Source organism: Heloderma suspectum, chromosome 3 (assembly GCF_057233095.1).
Source record: "Heloderma suspectum isolate Gila_16-S chromosome 3, 16-S_ref, whole genome shotgun sequence".
Taxonomy (NCBI): domain Eukaryota; kingdom Metazoa; phylum Chordata; class Lepidosauria; order Squamata; family Helodermatidae; genus Heloderma; species Heloderma suspectum.
In genome coordinates this window covers 314,927,000-314,943,893 of record NC_139460.1, presented here as the reverse complement: position 1 = coordinate 314,943,893, position 16,894 = coordinate 314,927,000, and the positions used below count along the sequence as shown (strand labels likewise).

At 46.7% G+C, this 16,894-nt stretch overlaps 2 protein-coding genes across 9 annotated transcripts in view; one reads left to right on the top strand and one right to left on the bottom strand.

The window, feature by feature from the left end:
* Positions 1-229: 229 nt before the first annotated feature.
* Positions 230-14,976, top strand: MRPL47 (mitochondrial ribosomal protein L47). Its single transcript, XM_084847556.1, has 7 exons — positions 230-351; positions 5,402-5,547; positions 7,013-7,073; positions 11,982-12,078; positions 12,239-12,369; positions 14,487-14,582; positions 14,691-14,976. Exons 1-7 carry the CDS (start codon positions 257-259, stop codon positions 14,803-14,805), a joined length of 741 nt encoding a protein of 246 aa, XP_084703682.1. The 5' UTR covers positions 230-256; the 3' UTR covers positions 14,806-14,976.
* ACTL6A (actin like 6A) overlaps positions 14,488-16,894 on the bottom strand; it is a 27,268-nt gene continuing 24,861 nt past the window's right edge. For all 8 annotated transcript variants that reach the window (XM_084847553.1, XM_084847550.1, XM_084847552.1 and 5 more), the window contains exon 14: positions 14,488-16,331. In XM_084847553.1, coding sequence (XP_084703679.1) covers positions 16,251-16,331 — 81 coding nt within the window. In that variant the 3' untranslated portion in view covers positions 14,488-16,250. The remainder of the gene's footprint in view (positions 16,332-16,894) is intronic.

Below are 16,894 nucleotides of genomic sequence, written 5' to 3'. Positions count from 1 at the left end.
TATCATAGAGGTAGAACCGGTATAGAGTTACTCTCTTGGTACTTCCGGTCTCAAATCCCACAGGGTTTTCCGTCTGACTTCCAGCTCAAGTTCTAACGGCGCTTTTACCATAGAGCGCAAAATCATAGAGCGGCAATACGCGACCTCCGTAGAGACTTTTACGTCTGTACCGCCGCTCCTAATATCGCGGCCTCCCCGAACATGGCCAATGATCGCAGGCCGCTGCCGCAGAGCATTCTGGGACATAGAAGGTGTCATGGCGACGGCGGCGGCGCTTGGCCGGCGGTTCTCGGAGATCTTTAGGTTGGCCGGAGGAGCGACTTGGGGGCCGCCAGTGGCTTCGTGCTCGAGGTGGGCAAGGACCGCACGGGAACCAGGACACGGGGGGTGCCCGGTGTGGTCTGAGGGGCTAGAAGAGGCGCCTTTCAGGACAGGGGGAGGGGGACTTCGCCCCATAGAAAGGGCGACAAGGACTCCTGTAGCTTCACAAGAGGAAAATTCCCTCATCTGGGAGAAGCGGCACTTCCCGAAATTCCCTCCCCTGCCCGGCTACTAAGGAGACGAGCGCCCCCTTCTCCTTCGCGTTGCGGGGAGGCAGCCCCAGGGCTGCCCTGGCCTCTGGAGACTCAGACACGTTTAAGACTGCTTCAGACGTGATTTTAAAAAATCCCGCTCGAGGGAGCAGGAGCAAGAGAGAGGAAAGGGCAATTTCACCTTCAGTTTGTTGTTTATTCGGTCAGTCGCTCCCGACTCTTCGTGACTTCATGGACCAGCCCACACCAGAGCTTCCTGTCAGCCGTCGCCACCCCCAGCGCCCCCAAGGTCGAGCCCGTCACTTCCAGAATATCATCCAATCACCTTCAATAGGTGTGTAGAAAAGGGAAGCAGGTTATGAGAGGTCCACTTTGGCCCCAGCCAAAAGCCCCCCTTCTGCACAGTTGTTCAAAGTACAAGAGTTGCATTGGTTTATGAAGAGTCTGCAGTTGCATTGGTTTATCCTAATTGCTGCATGCACTCGAAAAGCAGTAGGAAATAGTGTGCAGTCCATATGTAGATTATCATGCGGTACTATGATTGCACACATGTTGTAATGCATGTGTATGTACATTGGGATGTGCCCTTAGTGCTGCTCCAGGGGATTTTACACAGACAATACATAGGTCTGATAAAAAGCATGAAAGCCACATGCAGATTGTAATGCATGATTACCTTTTTTCTTTTGGGGCCATCAGTTTGGCAAGCATGGCTAGTAGACATTTTTATGGATTTATCTGTAGGTCATTTTGTAAGTATAGAGAGCATTCTTGTGTGCAGAATATTGCATAGTGTCACTAAAAGGAAGCCAACTCAATACCTTTTGGGAATCATTTGGAGGACCAGGATACTTGTGCAGCACAATCCAATGTATGTTTATCTGGAAGTAAGTCATACTGCTTTCAGGGAGATTTATTTGCAGGTAGGTGTACATTGTACAATTGCAGCCTTCTCTCTGGAAAATAGGGCTTCCATGGTGTAGATCAGCCTTCCCCAACTTGGTGCCTTCCAGATGTTTTGGACCTCAGCTCCCATCAGACCCAGCATTGCCAGAGGTTAGAAATTCTGGGTGTGTGGTCCAAAACATCTGGAGCGCATCAGGTTTGGGAAAGCTGGTGTAGATCTTGTATAGACACTAACTTGCTAGTAGTCCAGCAGATAAGTGAAACAATTGTGCCTTTGATGGTAAAAGCATGAAATACGGCACACTTTTAAATCATACCATATTGAATATCTTTTGCTATAGGGTCATCTCTGATTTGCCCTGTAACAAAATTGGTAACCATTTTGAAATATGGCCACCAATCGCAGTTACAATTCCTCAATTTTGGGAGAATCATGCATATTATAGGGTTTATGAGAGCTGATTAATTTGCATTATAACTATAGAAGTGTTAAAAAGCCATATGGGAGTTAATGACCAAAAAAACCCTTAAGGTTCTATAATAGAACCTCATAGACCTATGCAATTGTTTTTAAAGCTAAGCACTGGAAAAAAATAACTTAAGGAACAGAATGATTGTTGTTTATTTCATGTAAATACAGCATGGCTGGCGAATTCGGGGAGTTGTAGGACTTCTTTCTGTCTAAACATGCATAGGATTGCGCCCTAAATTATTATTTTTTAAGTCGAATACATTTGGATACTGTTGCAACCCCCACACACAACTTATTAGTCAGTACGAAGTGCACCACAAAGACAAATAGCAGTACTCTGTAGAGCAGCCTTGTGACACTCGCAATGTGCTCTACAGCCTTTCTTGCAGCCACATCATATAAGTTCCCTATAAGCTTGTGTAGCCACTGGTAGGGTTGTCCAGCATATTTCCCATCCACCCCCATCCTTCTTCTTCCACCCCCAATCACTCAGCAAGGGAAACTCTGGTGCTGTGATCATCATTTGGGCCCAGCATTGACCAGCCTGGTAGACAGCCCTTTTGATATGCTGAATGAGCGCATCCTGTGTAGGAGGTAGACTGCCAATTGCTCTACCTTTCTGCAAGAACAGCTGCTTCCTTGCATCATTAACATGCTCTTCACTGCTGGTACAGTCATATCGGGAAAACTACAAATCTCCCTAGTGGCTTCAGCTGTTCTTCTACTGCCTGCTGTCTTGGCCTATCAGCCAAGGTACGGAATGCTGAGGTAATATCTCCATATGCATTCCAGGTGTTCCATGCAGTCCTTTTGCTCCTCCCTCCAAAAAAGGACACAGTATCACATGCAGTAATTGCGTGGAACATTGGCAAGGCGATACATCCATCAGAACCAAGAGGTCTTGCTAAACTAACGAGCAGCAAGGAACTGGAAGTTCTTCCCAACTCCAAGTGCCACCCATAGTTCATTAATGTTCAGGTGCTGTGCCAGTGTTATGGCCAGAACTACATTGTCGGTGTCAACGGTGCGTATTAGGGCTTTATTGTACCATTGCTGCACAGCATCACTTAAGTGGAGTAGGATGCGAGTGTCAGCCTCTTGGTGTGACCACAGAGCCAGTCCCAAGACATCTTGATGATTTACACAAAGCACATTGGTCTTGTTCGTAGTAATCACGTGTTTGTTAGTGTCAGTGCCTGCTGGCATCACTGCCAAGAAGGAGAACAACTCAGTCTTGTTGCCATCAATGCGGAGAAACTTTTGCCAGGTTTTGGGGACTGGACTTTATGGCTAGTCATGTTTCCGAATACCTTTTCCCCTTTTGCTGCATGTGTCACTCTTGAAGCGTTCAGGCCTATACACATCCTAGATGAGGTCTAATCTTGTTACATACTGAAGCTGTGATTTGATATAGGAAAGGAAAACATCAGTGGCATAATCCTGGAATGTTTTTGCAAGCCATGGTCACAGCATGTTGATGATGGCAGCACCATCAAGAATGGTCACTATAGGATTGGAGATTTTTTTTTTCACAGGTTTGAGCTCATCCAAACAGTGCAACAAATCAGACTTTGTTCCTGTTCTCAGACTCCCCATTTTGACAGTGCTGGGGGATAGGCTTGATTCTCATGGCGAAAGAAGTCATCTAGATCACCATTGCATATCTGGGATGCAATGTAAAGTCTAGAGAAGAATGAGCAGTCATTCTTTATGGATATCCGTTGCAGCTGTTTACTTGACTTTTCTCTGACTGGAGGATGGCTGAAGATATGGAGGTTGTTCCATTTGATAGGTCTGTGATAGCTTTGTCTTAGTTGACAAGCCTCTCACTGACGTATGTTTCATATTGGGCAACTCCAAGTTACTTAGTCTTGAGTAGTGTGTCTGCCACTGCTGGATCTACAATGTTTATGTTGTCAAGTACAATAAGATCACAGCTGTTTTCACCAAATGGGTTTCCTATATCTTCTATAGCCTGAGTGAGAGACTTAACAGATCTTACAAATGCCATCTGTGAGTGCTTTTTGGCCTCATTGTGATGCTCATCTGTGTCCCATCTCTTATTACTTCAATTCTCAAATTCTTCAGCTACATGGGCCATCTTGGGACTAGACACCATCCAGTGACACAGAGCTGCTGGGTTTTCTGTGAGGCCTATGGCTCCACTATCACCTTTTACAGATGCATTATTCTGCTTGTGGGCCTGGTCAATGGCAATAGCAGAGAAGGCACATTTTGATATTGTGACAAATTTCCCCTCCGGGAATTCTTCATAGATGTTACAATGGCACTGTTTAAGTGAAACCATATCACGTAAGTGTACAGAGATTCATCTTGCATAGTGGGTATAGTCCAAAGCAAAGAATCAGGGAACCATCTTGGACAGGGCCTCAATACAGAGCTGGAAGTCTCGCTCTCGTATCGCTCTCACATATGTCATCAAGACAAGCTCCAACTGTAGAATGATGTACCAGAATCAGAACTGGGGACGTACATTACTTCTTTCATTCCACCAGCCTTCCAGCAACAAGAAGTGGCTTCTAAGTCTTGGCTGTCCTCATTCCAGGACTGCTGGAGAAGTACATGGAGGCTACTGGCTGTGATGTGATGAGCCCTACGGGTGCGTGTCACATGGGACGCTTGTAGAAATGAATCAGCTTTTCCTGCTGTGATAACACCAGCCTCAGCAAGCGCTCCAGTCCACCTGCTTTCATCCAGAAGATCTCCAAGTCCCTTGAGAACTAGCATCTCAATATGGAGCCCACCAAACATTACAAATTATAAGCAGTAATTTATGATGTTATAAAGCATTATAAATAAGGTTATATTATTTTCCTTAACTCCATTTTGCATGTGCATGCACGCATGTGTGTGTATGCTCCTGTGCTTCTGCATATGAGTGTGTATGGAAGATGTCTGCACATGTATTTACACACCAAATTCAAGCAAAATCACATTCATTTTGACCCACAGAGCATCAAACATACAATAGGGCAGATTGAAAAGTTTCTTAGGAGGCCATTTTGAAAAGTGTCTGCCATTGCTGTTAGGGGGAATGGCCCTATAACTAAAATCTTCCTGAGAATATGTCGTACCTGTGCCCCATCACATGCTTTTATCATCAAAAGCACAATTTGGCCACATATTGCACCTAGCTGCTGGACTATAGAGAGAGTGCATAAAAATATCAATGTCATAATCTAGAGTCCTTCAGAGGTCTAAAGAAGTACTTGCTTTCCCTGAAAAAAGATCTTTCTGTAAAGCCACTCTTAAAACACCTCCCTGAGTGTTCACTTTTAACTAGGTAAAATAGATTAATGTAGTTTGGCAGACAAATATTGAGGCTTTGAATTGTTTTTGTTATAGAAAATATTTTAACAACCCTGTTGAAAGTGTGTGCTTAGGAAAAGAAATAAGCTACACTTGTGTGGGTGGATGCTGTTTTTTGTGCATTTTTACAATTGTTTTTTCCTATTTTATTGTCCTTCAGATTAATCCTCGGTGATCTACACAAGAATGCAACAAAAGTACAGATGCGCCCTCCCTGTATGTTACTTCATACCTCCTTGCCTCGAAATGGGCTGGATGAATTTTTTGATGATCCTCAAAACTGGGGAAAGACAGAAATCAAATCTGGTAAGATAATTTGAATCTGTTTATTTTTATTGCTGTGCTGGCCTCCCACTATGTGAATATGCAAGCTGGGCAGCTTTGTAAGGGGTTCAATAACAACGAATTATACGCTGGGTTGGGTGTTTCCCATGTGTCTTCCAAATCACTGTTGCACTGTACAATCTGCCTTTTTCAGGATTTGACACCTCAATTGTCAATGTTTGTGTTTAGGGATATAATTCTTTCAAGCAATGTGTTAAAATTACTGGCATTTAATTTTGCTTGTTTTTAAATATTTGGCTATACATGACAATAAAGCTGAGTAAGAGAGCAATCCTAAGGCCCTTAGACAGCGTCTGGGGCACCATAGGATGCTACAGAGCTCTTCCTCAATGTCTGTAGACAGAGCTACAAGCACAGAGGATGAGATCTGATCACAAAAGTGGCTTCATAAGAGAAGTTGAAGAGGGAGAAAACGAGATGTGATAGGCAGGGAGAGGCCGGGTTGTGCAGTATCCTGTGATCTCTCCAGTCTCTCCGTCTAGCTGCATTTTGTATTTTAATGTGAGGAAAGGAGGTGAAATCAGCTCCGTCCTCCTCTTGCTCTGCCTGGCTCTTGTCAGCAGGGCATAGGATAAGCCAAGGGCTCCAACCTGAGAGCCATCTGTTTATTGGGAGTGCAACTCATCTGGTTGTGTCCTAAAGCATTTTGTATTATGTTGTATTGCATTGGCTTTTTCCCCTCATTTCCAGATTTCCTGTCTGTTTTTTAAAGCTCTCACGAGAGCAAAAGGACCGTTTGGAAATGCTTTTTGTGGGGGTGGGGGTCTGGTGAAATTTGAGAACTTGGTAGTGGACGGGCAGAGGTTGCAGTGGATAGCAAATGGGGTAGAAATTATTTAAAATAAATAATGTTCCTGGGGTCATGGCTTGAGAGCATGTGATGCAGCACACCTGCTGAAACTAAGCAAGTTTGGGTCTGGTCAGTACCTGGACGGAAGACCTCCTGGGAATCCTGTGTGTGCCATCTGAGTTCCATGGTGAAAGAAAGGCTGGATATACAAAAGTAAGTAAATAAATACTTTTATGCCGCCCTTCAATAAACATCCAGGGCATCTTACAAGAAAGCAACAACACTCACACAGTGAGGAGGATAACAGAAGTTACGGTGATAATAAACGGTAATCAGATAAATAAAACAGTAAAAAGCAGCAGTTTAAAGCAGCCCATAGAATTCAGTGGAACAACTGAGCATAGAATTTGGTGTTCAGTGGTCTCCAGTTTGGATTTTATTGGGATACAAAAGACAGGTATCCACTGAAGCATAGATTTCACAGAACACAACATACAAGCAAAAGCCTTTGAATGGCTCCTCAAATAGCTGCTTTTGCATCAGTATGGAAAATGAATTGCCACTTTCACTTGAAAAACACACCCTAGGCCTCCAGAAAGGTGCTCACACTTCTCTTGTGCTTTTTGGCTTCCACAGGGGATGCGTGGACAATAGAGCAGCTCCGTGGCAAGAGCAGTGAAGATTTGCACAAACTGTGGTGAGTATCTTTCAGTGTCCCGTTAAGATGACATACTTCAAGAACTGCTTGTGCTTGGTAAAAAATTTGAGATCTGTATGGTATTGCTCTTGTGGCACTAAAGCTTTGCCACTGGTTGGCTGAGCTCCTTCCGTGAGAGAAAAGAAAGTTATCAGTTTGGCTGTGACTTAAACCTTACATAGGGCCAGACAAAAGTTCCAGAAGGCAGAGGAACGAAGGGGCAAGGAGGCTAAGGGAAGGTGGAGAGAAGGAAATTGATTGAGAAAAGTACTTGAAGGAAAGGTAGGTGGGAAATAAAGCTTGAGGGAAAGGGCAGAGGACAGGCACACAGGAAACTGAGGAAAGAGCCAGGGCCTGCAGGAGAGGCCACCACCACCACCGGGGAAGAGGCGCGCCTGCTGCTGCTGGGCCTGCTGCTGCTGCCGCCACCGCTGCCGCCACTGCCACCACCACCAGGCCTTCCCTGGAGACTTCTGCCTGGCAGACCGCCAGTCCCTGCAGGACCAGGCCCCCAGGTACCGAGCCAGCTGTGCTGCTCCACCTGCCCTCCCTGGAGGGGCTACATAAGCTGGCTGGCTGAGGTGGCCTGGGAGAGCCAGGGCCTGCAGGAGAGGCCACCACCGGGGAAGAGGCGCGCCTGCTGCTGCTGGGCCTGCGGCGGCGGTGGCAGCAGCTGCTGCCGCCACCACCACCACCACCTGGCCTTCCCTGTGGACTCCGGCCTGGCATTATTTTTAAGGGGATTTTTAATTGTCTTTTTTAATTGTTTTGTTGTTGTTTTGTTTTTTTAATTTCTGGGGGATTTTGTTGTGTTTTTAGGGATGGGTAGCCTGCCTGATAGGCGGGAGCGAGGGGGCATGTGTCCACCTGATGGAGGCAGTGGGGGGAGTGTTGGGGGGCAGAGCATACCGAGGCTGGGCGGCAGGCGCTGGCGGAGCGCTAGGGGCAGGCCATGCCAGGTAAGGGGAACAAGGGAGAGATGTGTAGTATCTGTCCCCTGCTCCAGGCCTGTCCAGAGCCAAAGGATGGCTGGGGGAGGCGTGACCCCATCTTCTGGCCTTCGTTTGCTGCCCTGCAATGCCAGGTCTGTTACCCAGAAAACCTCCCTCATCCATGACATGATCCTGGACGAGGGTGCAGACCTGGCATGTATTATGGAGACCTGGCTGGCCGAGGCTGCTGCTCCAACCCTTGCAGCCATGTGTCCAGCTGGATTTTCGTATGCACAGCAGCCGAGGGCTGGGGATCGGGGAGGGGGAGTGGCTGTTATCTACCGAGAGTCCTTGGTCTTCACCAGACCCCCTCTCCGGGAGACCAAGGTTGCTGAGTGCATGTAATGGAGGTTGGGCCCGAAGGGCAGTCTGGGGATTCTGCTCGTGTACCATCCCCCCCACTGCACGACTGACTCCCTGGCCGAGGTGCTTGAGGTGGTCTCTGATGTGCGTGTACAGTCCCCTAACTTACTGGTGTTGGGGGACTTCAACGTACATTCGGAGGCCATCCTCACAGGAGCACGTCGGGACTTCATGGAGACCATGGCTTCCTGGGAGCTGCATCATATTCTAACTGGGCCCACCCATGTAGCCGGTCACGCACTAGACCTTGTGTTTGTTTCTGGAGAAGTGGGGAGTGATCTGGAAGTCGGGGGTATATCCACCACCCCCTTGTCATGGTCAGAGCACTATCTGGTGATGTTAGACTTCTCGGTTCCACAACCCCTCCGCAGGGGTGGAGGACCCATTAAAATGGTCCGCCCCAGGCGTCTTATGGATCCAAATGGATTCCTGAACGCGCTTGGAGATTCTCTGGGGCATGCCAACGGCCACTCGGTCGAGACCCTGGTGGGTGGCTGGAATGCTGCAATCACTGGGGCATTCGATCAGGTGGCTCCGAAACGCCCTCTCCCCCTGAACAGGGCTCGGACTGCACCATGGTTCAATCCGCGTTTATGAGCTCTGAAACAGGAGGTGAGACGGCTAGAGCGCCGGTGGCAGAAGTCTCGCTCCAAAGACGATCAGACACGGGCTAGAGCTGTATCTTCAGCCTATCACGTGGCGGTGAAGGCAGCAAAAAAAGAATATTATGCTGCCTCCATCACGTCTGCAGAGTGCTGTCCCAGGAGGCTGTTCCAAGTGGTCCGGAGCCTGGTCGGTCCTGTGGCTCCGGAACCACTGGAGCATTCTAAGGCCTCCTGTGAGGCCTTGGCAAGGCACTTTGCAGATAAAATTGATCAGATTAGGAGTGTTACTCCGCATGCTGTGGATACAGTTAGTGAGCAAGAGGCGGCCTGTGGCAAACCGGTTTTGTGGGATCGGTTCCAGCTTCTTCCTCCTGATGAAGTGGACAAGGTGCTTTCATCTGTAAGGCCGACCACCTGCTTACTTGATCCTTGCCCATCTTGGCTTATTATGAGCTGCAGAGAGAGACTGGGTGAGGGGATCAAGGCGGTGGTGAATGCCTCCCTTGGGGAGGGAGTGATGCCATCACCCCTCAAGGAGGCAGTGATAAGACCGCTCTTAAAGAAGCCCTCCTTGGATCCTCAAGTTCTGAACAACTTTCACCCAGTCTCAAATCTGCCATTTTTGGGCAAGGTGATTGAGCGGGTGGTGGCGGTGCAGTTGAAGGCACACTTGGAAGAAACTGATTATCTAGACCCATTTCAGTCGGGCTTCAGGCCTGGGCATGGGACAGAAACGGCCTTGGTCGCCTTGGTAGATGATATGAGGAGGGCTCTGGATAGGGGTGAATGCTCCTTCCTTGTTCTCCTCGACCTCTCAGCGGCTTTCGATACTGTTGACCACGGTATCCTCCTGGACTGCCTGGAGGGGTTGGGCATTGGGGACACCGTATTGCGTTGGTTCTGGTCCTTCCTCTCTGGCAGGTACCAGAGGGTAGCACTGGGAGAGGAGGTTTCAGACCCGTGGCCACTTACTTGTGGGGTGCCACAGGGTTCCATCCTCTCCCCGATGCTATTTAACATCTATGTGAAGCTGCTGGGGGCTATCATCAGGAGGTTTGGGGTGCAGTGTCATCAATATGCGGATGACACGCAGCTCTACCTCTCGTTTAAATCTTCACCAAGGTTGGCCGTAGAATCCCTGTCCAAATGTCTGGAGACGGTGAGTGGCTGGATGGGGAGGAATAGGCTGAAGCTGAACCTTGACAAGACCGAGGTACTTTTGGTGGGAGACAAGAGGAGGCTGGGGGATGTTGACCTGGTGTTGAATGGGGTACAGCTACCCTTGAAAGACCAGGTCCGCAGCCTGGGGGTCATTTTGGACTCCCAGCTGTCCATGGAGGCTCAGGTGTCAGCTGTGAGCCGGACAGCGCTGTATCATCTCCATCTGCTACGGCGGCTGCGCCCCTTCCTTCCCGACCATCTGCTCCCATCGGTAGTACATGCCCTGGTCTCCTCTCGTTTAGACTACTGTAATGTGCTCTATGTGGGGTTACCCTTGAAGACGGTTCGGAAACTGCAGCTGGTACAGAACGCGGCGGCTCGCCTGATTAAAGGCAGCCGCCGGCGAGATCACATCACTCCAGTGCTGAAGGAGTTGCACTGGTTACCAGTTGTTTTCCGGGCCAAATTCAAGGTGTTGGGTTTGACCTTTAAAACCCTATATGGTTCCGGCCCAGCCTATCTTAAGGAGCGTCTCCAGCAACACCAGACAGGCCACTTAACAAGATCAGCCTCGGATGGCCTTCTCTCTGTCCCATCAGCCAGGACAGCTAGACTGGTGGGGATGAGGGAGAGGGCCTTTTCTGTGGTGGCCCCCACTCTGTGGAACTCCCTCCCTAGGGAACTCCGTCATGCCCCCTCTTTAATGAGCTTCCGTCGTGCATTAAAAACGTTGTTGTTCAGGCAGGCATTTGGGGTGGATTAGGGTATTTTAGAAAATGTTTTTATTGTAGACTTTTATTGTTTTAAACTGTTTTTATTGTATGTTGTACATCGCCCAGAGTGGCTGGGTGACCAGCCAGATGGGCGATTAATAAATTTAATAATAAATAAATAATCAAGGAGAACACCAAAGGAGGGGCTGGATGCTATGGGGCGGATGGCGACTCTGCGGATGTCTAGATCATCCTTCCCCCAGCCTGGTGCCCTTCCGATGTTTTGGACTACAGCTCCCAGCATTCCTGTCCACTGGCCATGCTGGCTGGGGCTGGTGGGTGTTGAAATCCATAACGTCTGGAATGCACCACGTTGGGGGAGAGCTGCTCTGTTTAACTCCACCTCCCATCAGTCCCAGCCAGCATAGCTAGTGGCCAAGGATGATGGGAGATGTAGTCTAACATCTGGAGGGCCAGATGTTATGGGAAGAGAGACGTGCCAAGGAGGCTTATCAAGAGATGGGATAGCTAAAGGAAGAGGTGTCAAATTAGGTAGTGGCCTGGAGCAAGATTCTGAGAGAAATGATGGGTGATAAAGGCATGAAACTGAAGAAAGGGGACCCAAAGTGAAACTGAAGGAAAACGACATACAGGGCTTAGAGGTGGGAAGGGCTGGGCACTATTAGTAGGAGGGAAGAGGAAAGGCAAGGAAGGAAGCCAAGGGGAGCATAGGGCTGGTAGGTCTGAAATGTAGACCTGACAGGGGAATTCTGCTAGTTGTGGCTTCTAGTGTTCCTGTATTGTTGTGAATTAGCAACTCAAAGAGGCTGTGATTGCAGGGGGTTGGGATGGCTGGGCAGAGTTCCACACGTTGCTTTGAACGTACCAGAATTATTTACCTGCTGGATTTCTAATAACACCTGACTACTAAGCCTACAAATCTGTCATATTGTAAAATAGGCAATCCATTTTACTTGCATAGCTCACTAACTAAGGTGTAGCTCACTGAAAATGCTTTATAATGAATCCAGCTAAAAATTCTAATGTTTCTTACCAATATGTTCTGTAATTTAGGTTTATCCTGCTAAAAGAACGAAACATGCTTTTAACGTTGGAGCAAGAAGCAAAGCGGCAGAGGCTGCCTATGCCAAGCCCAGAGCGCCTAGAAAAGGTACCTTATTACTGTAGTGACTGGCAATCATATTTTCTTTGTGAAGGTTTCAGTATTTGTGTTCTGCCATAGCACCTGATGTAGGAAGTTCTTCTGGGCTCAGCCTCTTCAGTGCACCATGAAGGTGTCAGAGCTGAAACTTACCTTTTGTACTCTTCAGGTGAAAGATTCTATGGAAAGAATGGATCTTGTCATTCAGGAAAGGGAAGATGCTTTGCGGCTCTTGCAGACAGGCCAGGAGAAGGAGAGACCTGGAGAATGGAGACATGACTTCTTGGGCCGTACCTTTTGGTATGCTGGTGTTTCAGAGCTGTGGCCTGTTTGTGTACTGAGCATAGCTCCATGATAGAATGCTTTGCTCAGGGTCCCCGGTTCAATCCTCAGCACCTCCTGTTAAGTGGTTTGAGGAGTTAGAGCTGGGAAAGACCTCTGCCTGAGAGCTGCTGCCAGTCAGAGTAGGCAAAGCAAGTGGGATCTGCAACAAAATGTTGCAGTGCAGGATGCTTCTGTTCAGTGTTCTAGTCTTTCGCTCATTCCCTCCTCCATGATATTCTACTCCATTCCCCCTCACCAGTTTTCAGGGTGGGGTGAGGTGATTTTTCAGCAGTCAGTCAGCATCTTAAGGGTTTTATTTACTTCTACAAACCTGGAGCAATTCCCCTGAGAGCAAGGGTTGCAACATCTGGGATTGTTTAGCTTAGAAAAATGGTGAGTAAAGGGAGACATGATAGAGCTGTACAAAATTATGCATGGTGTGGAGAAAGTGGATAGGGAGACATTTCTTTCCCTCTCATAATACTAGGACCTGGGGTCATCCCATGAAGCCAATGGGTGGGAAATTCAGGACAGATAAAAGGACGGACTTCTTCACACAGCGCATACTGAAATTCACTACAAGATATAATGATGGCCACCAGTTTGGATGGCTTTAAAAGGGGATTGGACGAATTCCTGGAGAAGGCTATCAATGGCACCTCCTGTATCAAATGCAGTATGCTTATGTACGCTGGTTGCTGGGGAACCTGAATGGGAGGGTGCTGTTGTACTCATGTCCTGCTTGTGGATTTCCCGTGGGCAGCTGGATGGCCACTGTGTGCAATTTCACAATGCTGGACTAGATAGACCCTTGGTCTGATCCAGCATAGCTCTAATGTTCTTATACTCTCCTCTAAAACATGAAAATGGAAGGAATGATTGGAGTAAATGGACCAATAATCTGATACAGTACAAGGCACTTTCACGCATTCAAAAAAAGTAGCTTGTGGGGACACCTGCCCCCCCCCCTTTGTTTTAACCAAGACCAATTTTAAAATACCCTATCATTTGAGTTTCATAGCCTAGGTCAGGGGTGAGCCTACTGGGCATCTTTCTTGGTGCCTACCAAGAAAGCTGGGATTGCTTCAAAGCCAAGTGAAGGCCTCCAGCAGCTCCCATCTTCATTTCCCATGAATACTTCTGGGTCCCATATAGACCTCAGAGACATCCTTAGGAAATTAAGATGGCAGGCCACTACTTTCCTTTGCAGCACACCCAGCCACCAAAATAAAGAAGGGGAAAAGGGGACTCCTATCACTTCTGTCTAGTAGGCTTGTGGGGAGGGGGCGCTAAAGAGAGCAGTGGTGGTGGGGCTAGGAAAACCAGCAGCAAGCTAGCTGCAGGAGGGTCAGGGAAACCATGGGGCTGGGAGGGCAGCAAGAAGCCACTGGGGGTACCAGAGGCTAGAGTGTGGGGAAGGTGGTGTGCTTTTATGTCTGAATGGACAGTAGTTGCATGCTCACGAGAAAGGCAAAGGATTTAGGGGAGATTTTGGAGGGAGCCTGAAAAAAAAAAATTGGAGCCGTTTTTTGTGTGCTTGAAGTGAGAACGGAGGGGTATGTGTGTCTATGGGTGGTGATCCATATTGAGAGAGGAATGAGTTGGCTTGCAGCAACGAGAGAAAAGTTTGCCTTCTGTGAAATAGGTCTCTGTAAGCACTAAAAACTGGGTTCAAAGGCCCAGACCCCACCTCTGCCTTATGCCCAGTCATCTCACCTGCACTTGTGGAGAGAGAAAAAATTATCAAGAGATGTGCTACTGCTGGTTCACAACAGCCCATCTTTACAAGCATTTGCAATTATCTGACGAAAGCATCAGCTCATTTGCTTCAAGAGGAGCTGTATTTGGCTAGTCAGGGCAGATCAGCTGCTATTATAGCTATCAGGGGACATATGCTTATATATATTTTAAAGCTCTTTCCCCCTAAAATGTTGGAATGAATCCTGAAATTTTTTTGCACAGGGGAGAGGCGGCCAGTAACCTTGATTTGTGTGGAAAGCTGTCTACCCTTTATCCCCAAAAAGGTGTTGGTTGTGATTTGTATTCCACAAAGAGAGGCCATGTCACATGTTTACAATTGCTGTCATCGCCAGGCACACTTTCAGGGAATGGCCAATCCCCTGGCATTTGAATGCAAAGCACCTCAGGAGACGATTTTACTATTTGCCACACGTCAACCATTTTATCAGGTAAGACAGTGAGTTTTTAAAACATGACATTCTGATCTCTCACGTTTGTCATGGAGAAGAAATAGTTTCAGTCATTTGTAACTTCTGGTGGTTGATTCCCTCCTGTAGGCTGAGATATGAAAAATATTTCCGCAGTGAAGTCAAGAGGAGAAATTTGCAGAAACAGAGAGAGAAAAGATTACAGAAGAAATTCCCTCATCTTGCCACACAGTCTCAGAGTTAATATGGAGTTGAAAGTGTTCCACATTTGAGAAGACTGGCAGGAAGAAGTCTGTCACACTAGAGATGAGACATAAATACTCTGCCCCCAGTCACTGGGTATAAATGGACAAAAGTGAGACAGAATTTAAAAGAAAACTTTTTTCTTACCAAAATAAAGTTGCTCCACCCCTGTTGTAAGTATTGTTCATTCACAGACATGTTTCTATTACATAATCATTTAACTACTTGTCAGCTTTGTGTCATCTATTAAAATCAGGGCTGTGTATATTCTACAGTCCTGTGATTACACCCATACAAACATGTACTGGAGTATTTCTTTAGCATCCTGAGAATTTTCATATTTTAAAAAGCAAGCTTCTAGTCTTTATTGGGGATTGCCCATTAACATCTTAGAGGGAAGGAAGTGGAGGCTTCAAGAGTCATATACAGTTCTTTAGTCCTCTTGATGTAGCTGGACTAGAAGGTGTTGATTCCCTGTGCTACAGTGCAGGTGGCACTGGCTCCAGAGAAGGAAAAAGTTAAGTGACTGCTTTACTAATTCCAGGCCCATCCTCCAGCACAAGCAAATGGAAGAGCACACAGTCAACATATCCTCTAGGTGTTCATCTGTGGATAGGGTCAGAGGTCTGCTTTGTCCAACAGACACACACTAAGAGTGTACCAAAGAAGTGATTACCAAAGTTCACACCTGCTATGTAAGAGTGATTTACCACAGCCACATGTCTATTAAGTTACACAGCAAGACATGAGTTTGCCAGACCATGTTCAAAATGTTGGAGGTCTCTCAAGTCAGCCACGTTACTGCAGGTCTAGTAAACAGCACCATTAGAACTCTCCCAGTAGACAGATTAAGCTAACCTGGAGACGAAGTCATCCATTCTCCCCTCTCCCTTAATGGGCTAAGATGTATGTGTGTGAACCTAGAGAAACAGATTAATGGAAATCCAGAATTACTAAGAAATAAATGCAGCCTGTGGAAGTGCTTAATTGTAGAATAAAGCCTACTAATGAATGACTGCTATAAAACAAAGGAGCCTCTATGACAAACTAGAGGAATTTATTAAGGCCAACATAACAAGGAAGACTAGTCCGAAAGTAGACACATTTCTCAGAAATGTCATTGAAAGGCAAGAAAGTACATCCACAGTTTGCAGCTTAGTCGATTTTCAGGAAAAAAAGATTTTTGCAGAAAATAGATATTTATACAAAAATTATTTAAAAAGTTTGTATAAGTTATTGCATTTTATAAAGGATGCAGACATCCATTTGCTGTGACAGAACCAGTTTGGCCTTTTAAAATACCTATGGTTTGTTAAAAATTGAAATGAGAGAATGCACAAAAAAGTATACTTCCTACAAAAGAGACAAAACTTCCATTCCTGAGTATGCTAAAGCTATCAAATATTAAAAGCGCTGGGGAAGGCAGAATTTCTTATAGCACAAGGGTTATGGGCATTTCCTTTCTACACATTGCTTTCCTCCTTCTTCATACTCTTGCTTGGAGATCCACATCTGTTGGAAAGTACCCTGTAAAAGACAACCCAGAGATGGTTATCACATCTCAAAAAGGGTGTTTTAGAGCTGGAAAGGTGCCCAAAAGGGCAACTAAAACGATCAGGGGATAGAATAACCCCCTATGAGGAAAGATTATAATGTTTGGAGCTTTTTAGTTTCGAAAAGACATGGAAAACAGGACAATACACAACAGTTTTGTGAAGTTACACATGGTGTGGAGAAGGTGCAGAGAGAAGCTTTTCTCCCTCATAATATTAGAACCCAATATGGTCATCCAATGAAGCTAATTAGTGGGACAGACAAAAGGAAGGACTTCCTCACACAGCACATAATTAAAGTGCCGAATTCACTACCACAAGATATGGTGACAGCCTCCGAGTTAGATAGCTTTAAAGGGGGACTGGACAAATTCATGAAGAATAAGGCTATCAATGGCAATTACTCATAACTATCACCAGGATCAGAGGCAGCATGCTTCTGAATATTACCAGCTGGGGAACAACTATCACCCTCATGTCCTCTTTGTGGGCTTCCCAAGGGTGTCCTGTAGGAAACAGGATACTAGACAACTTAGG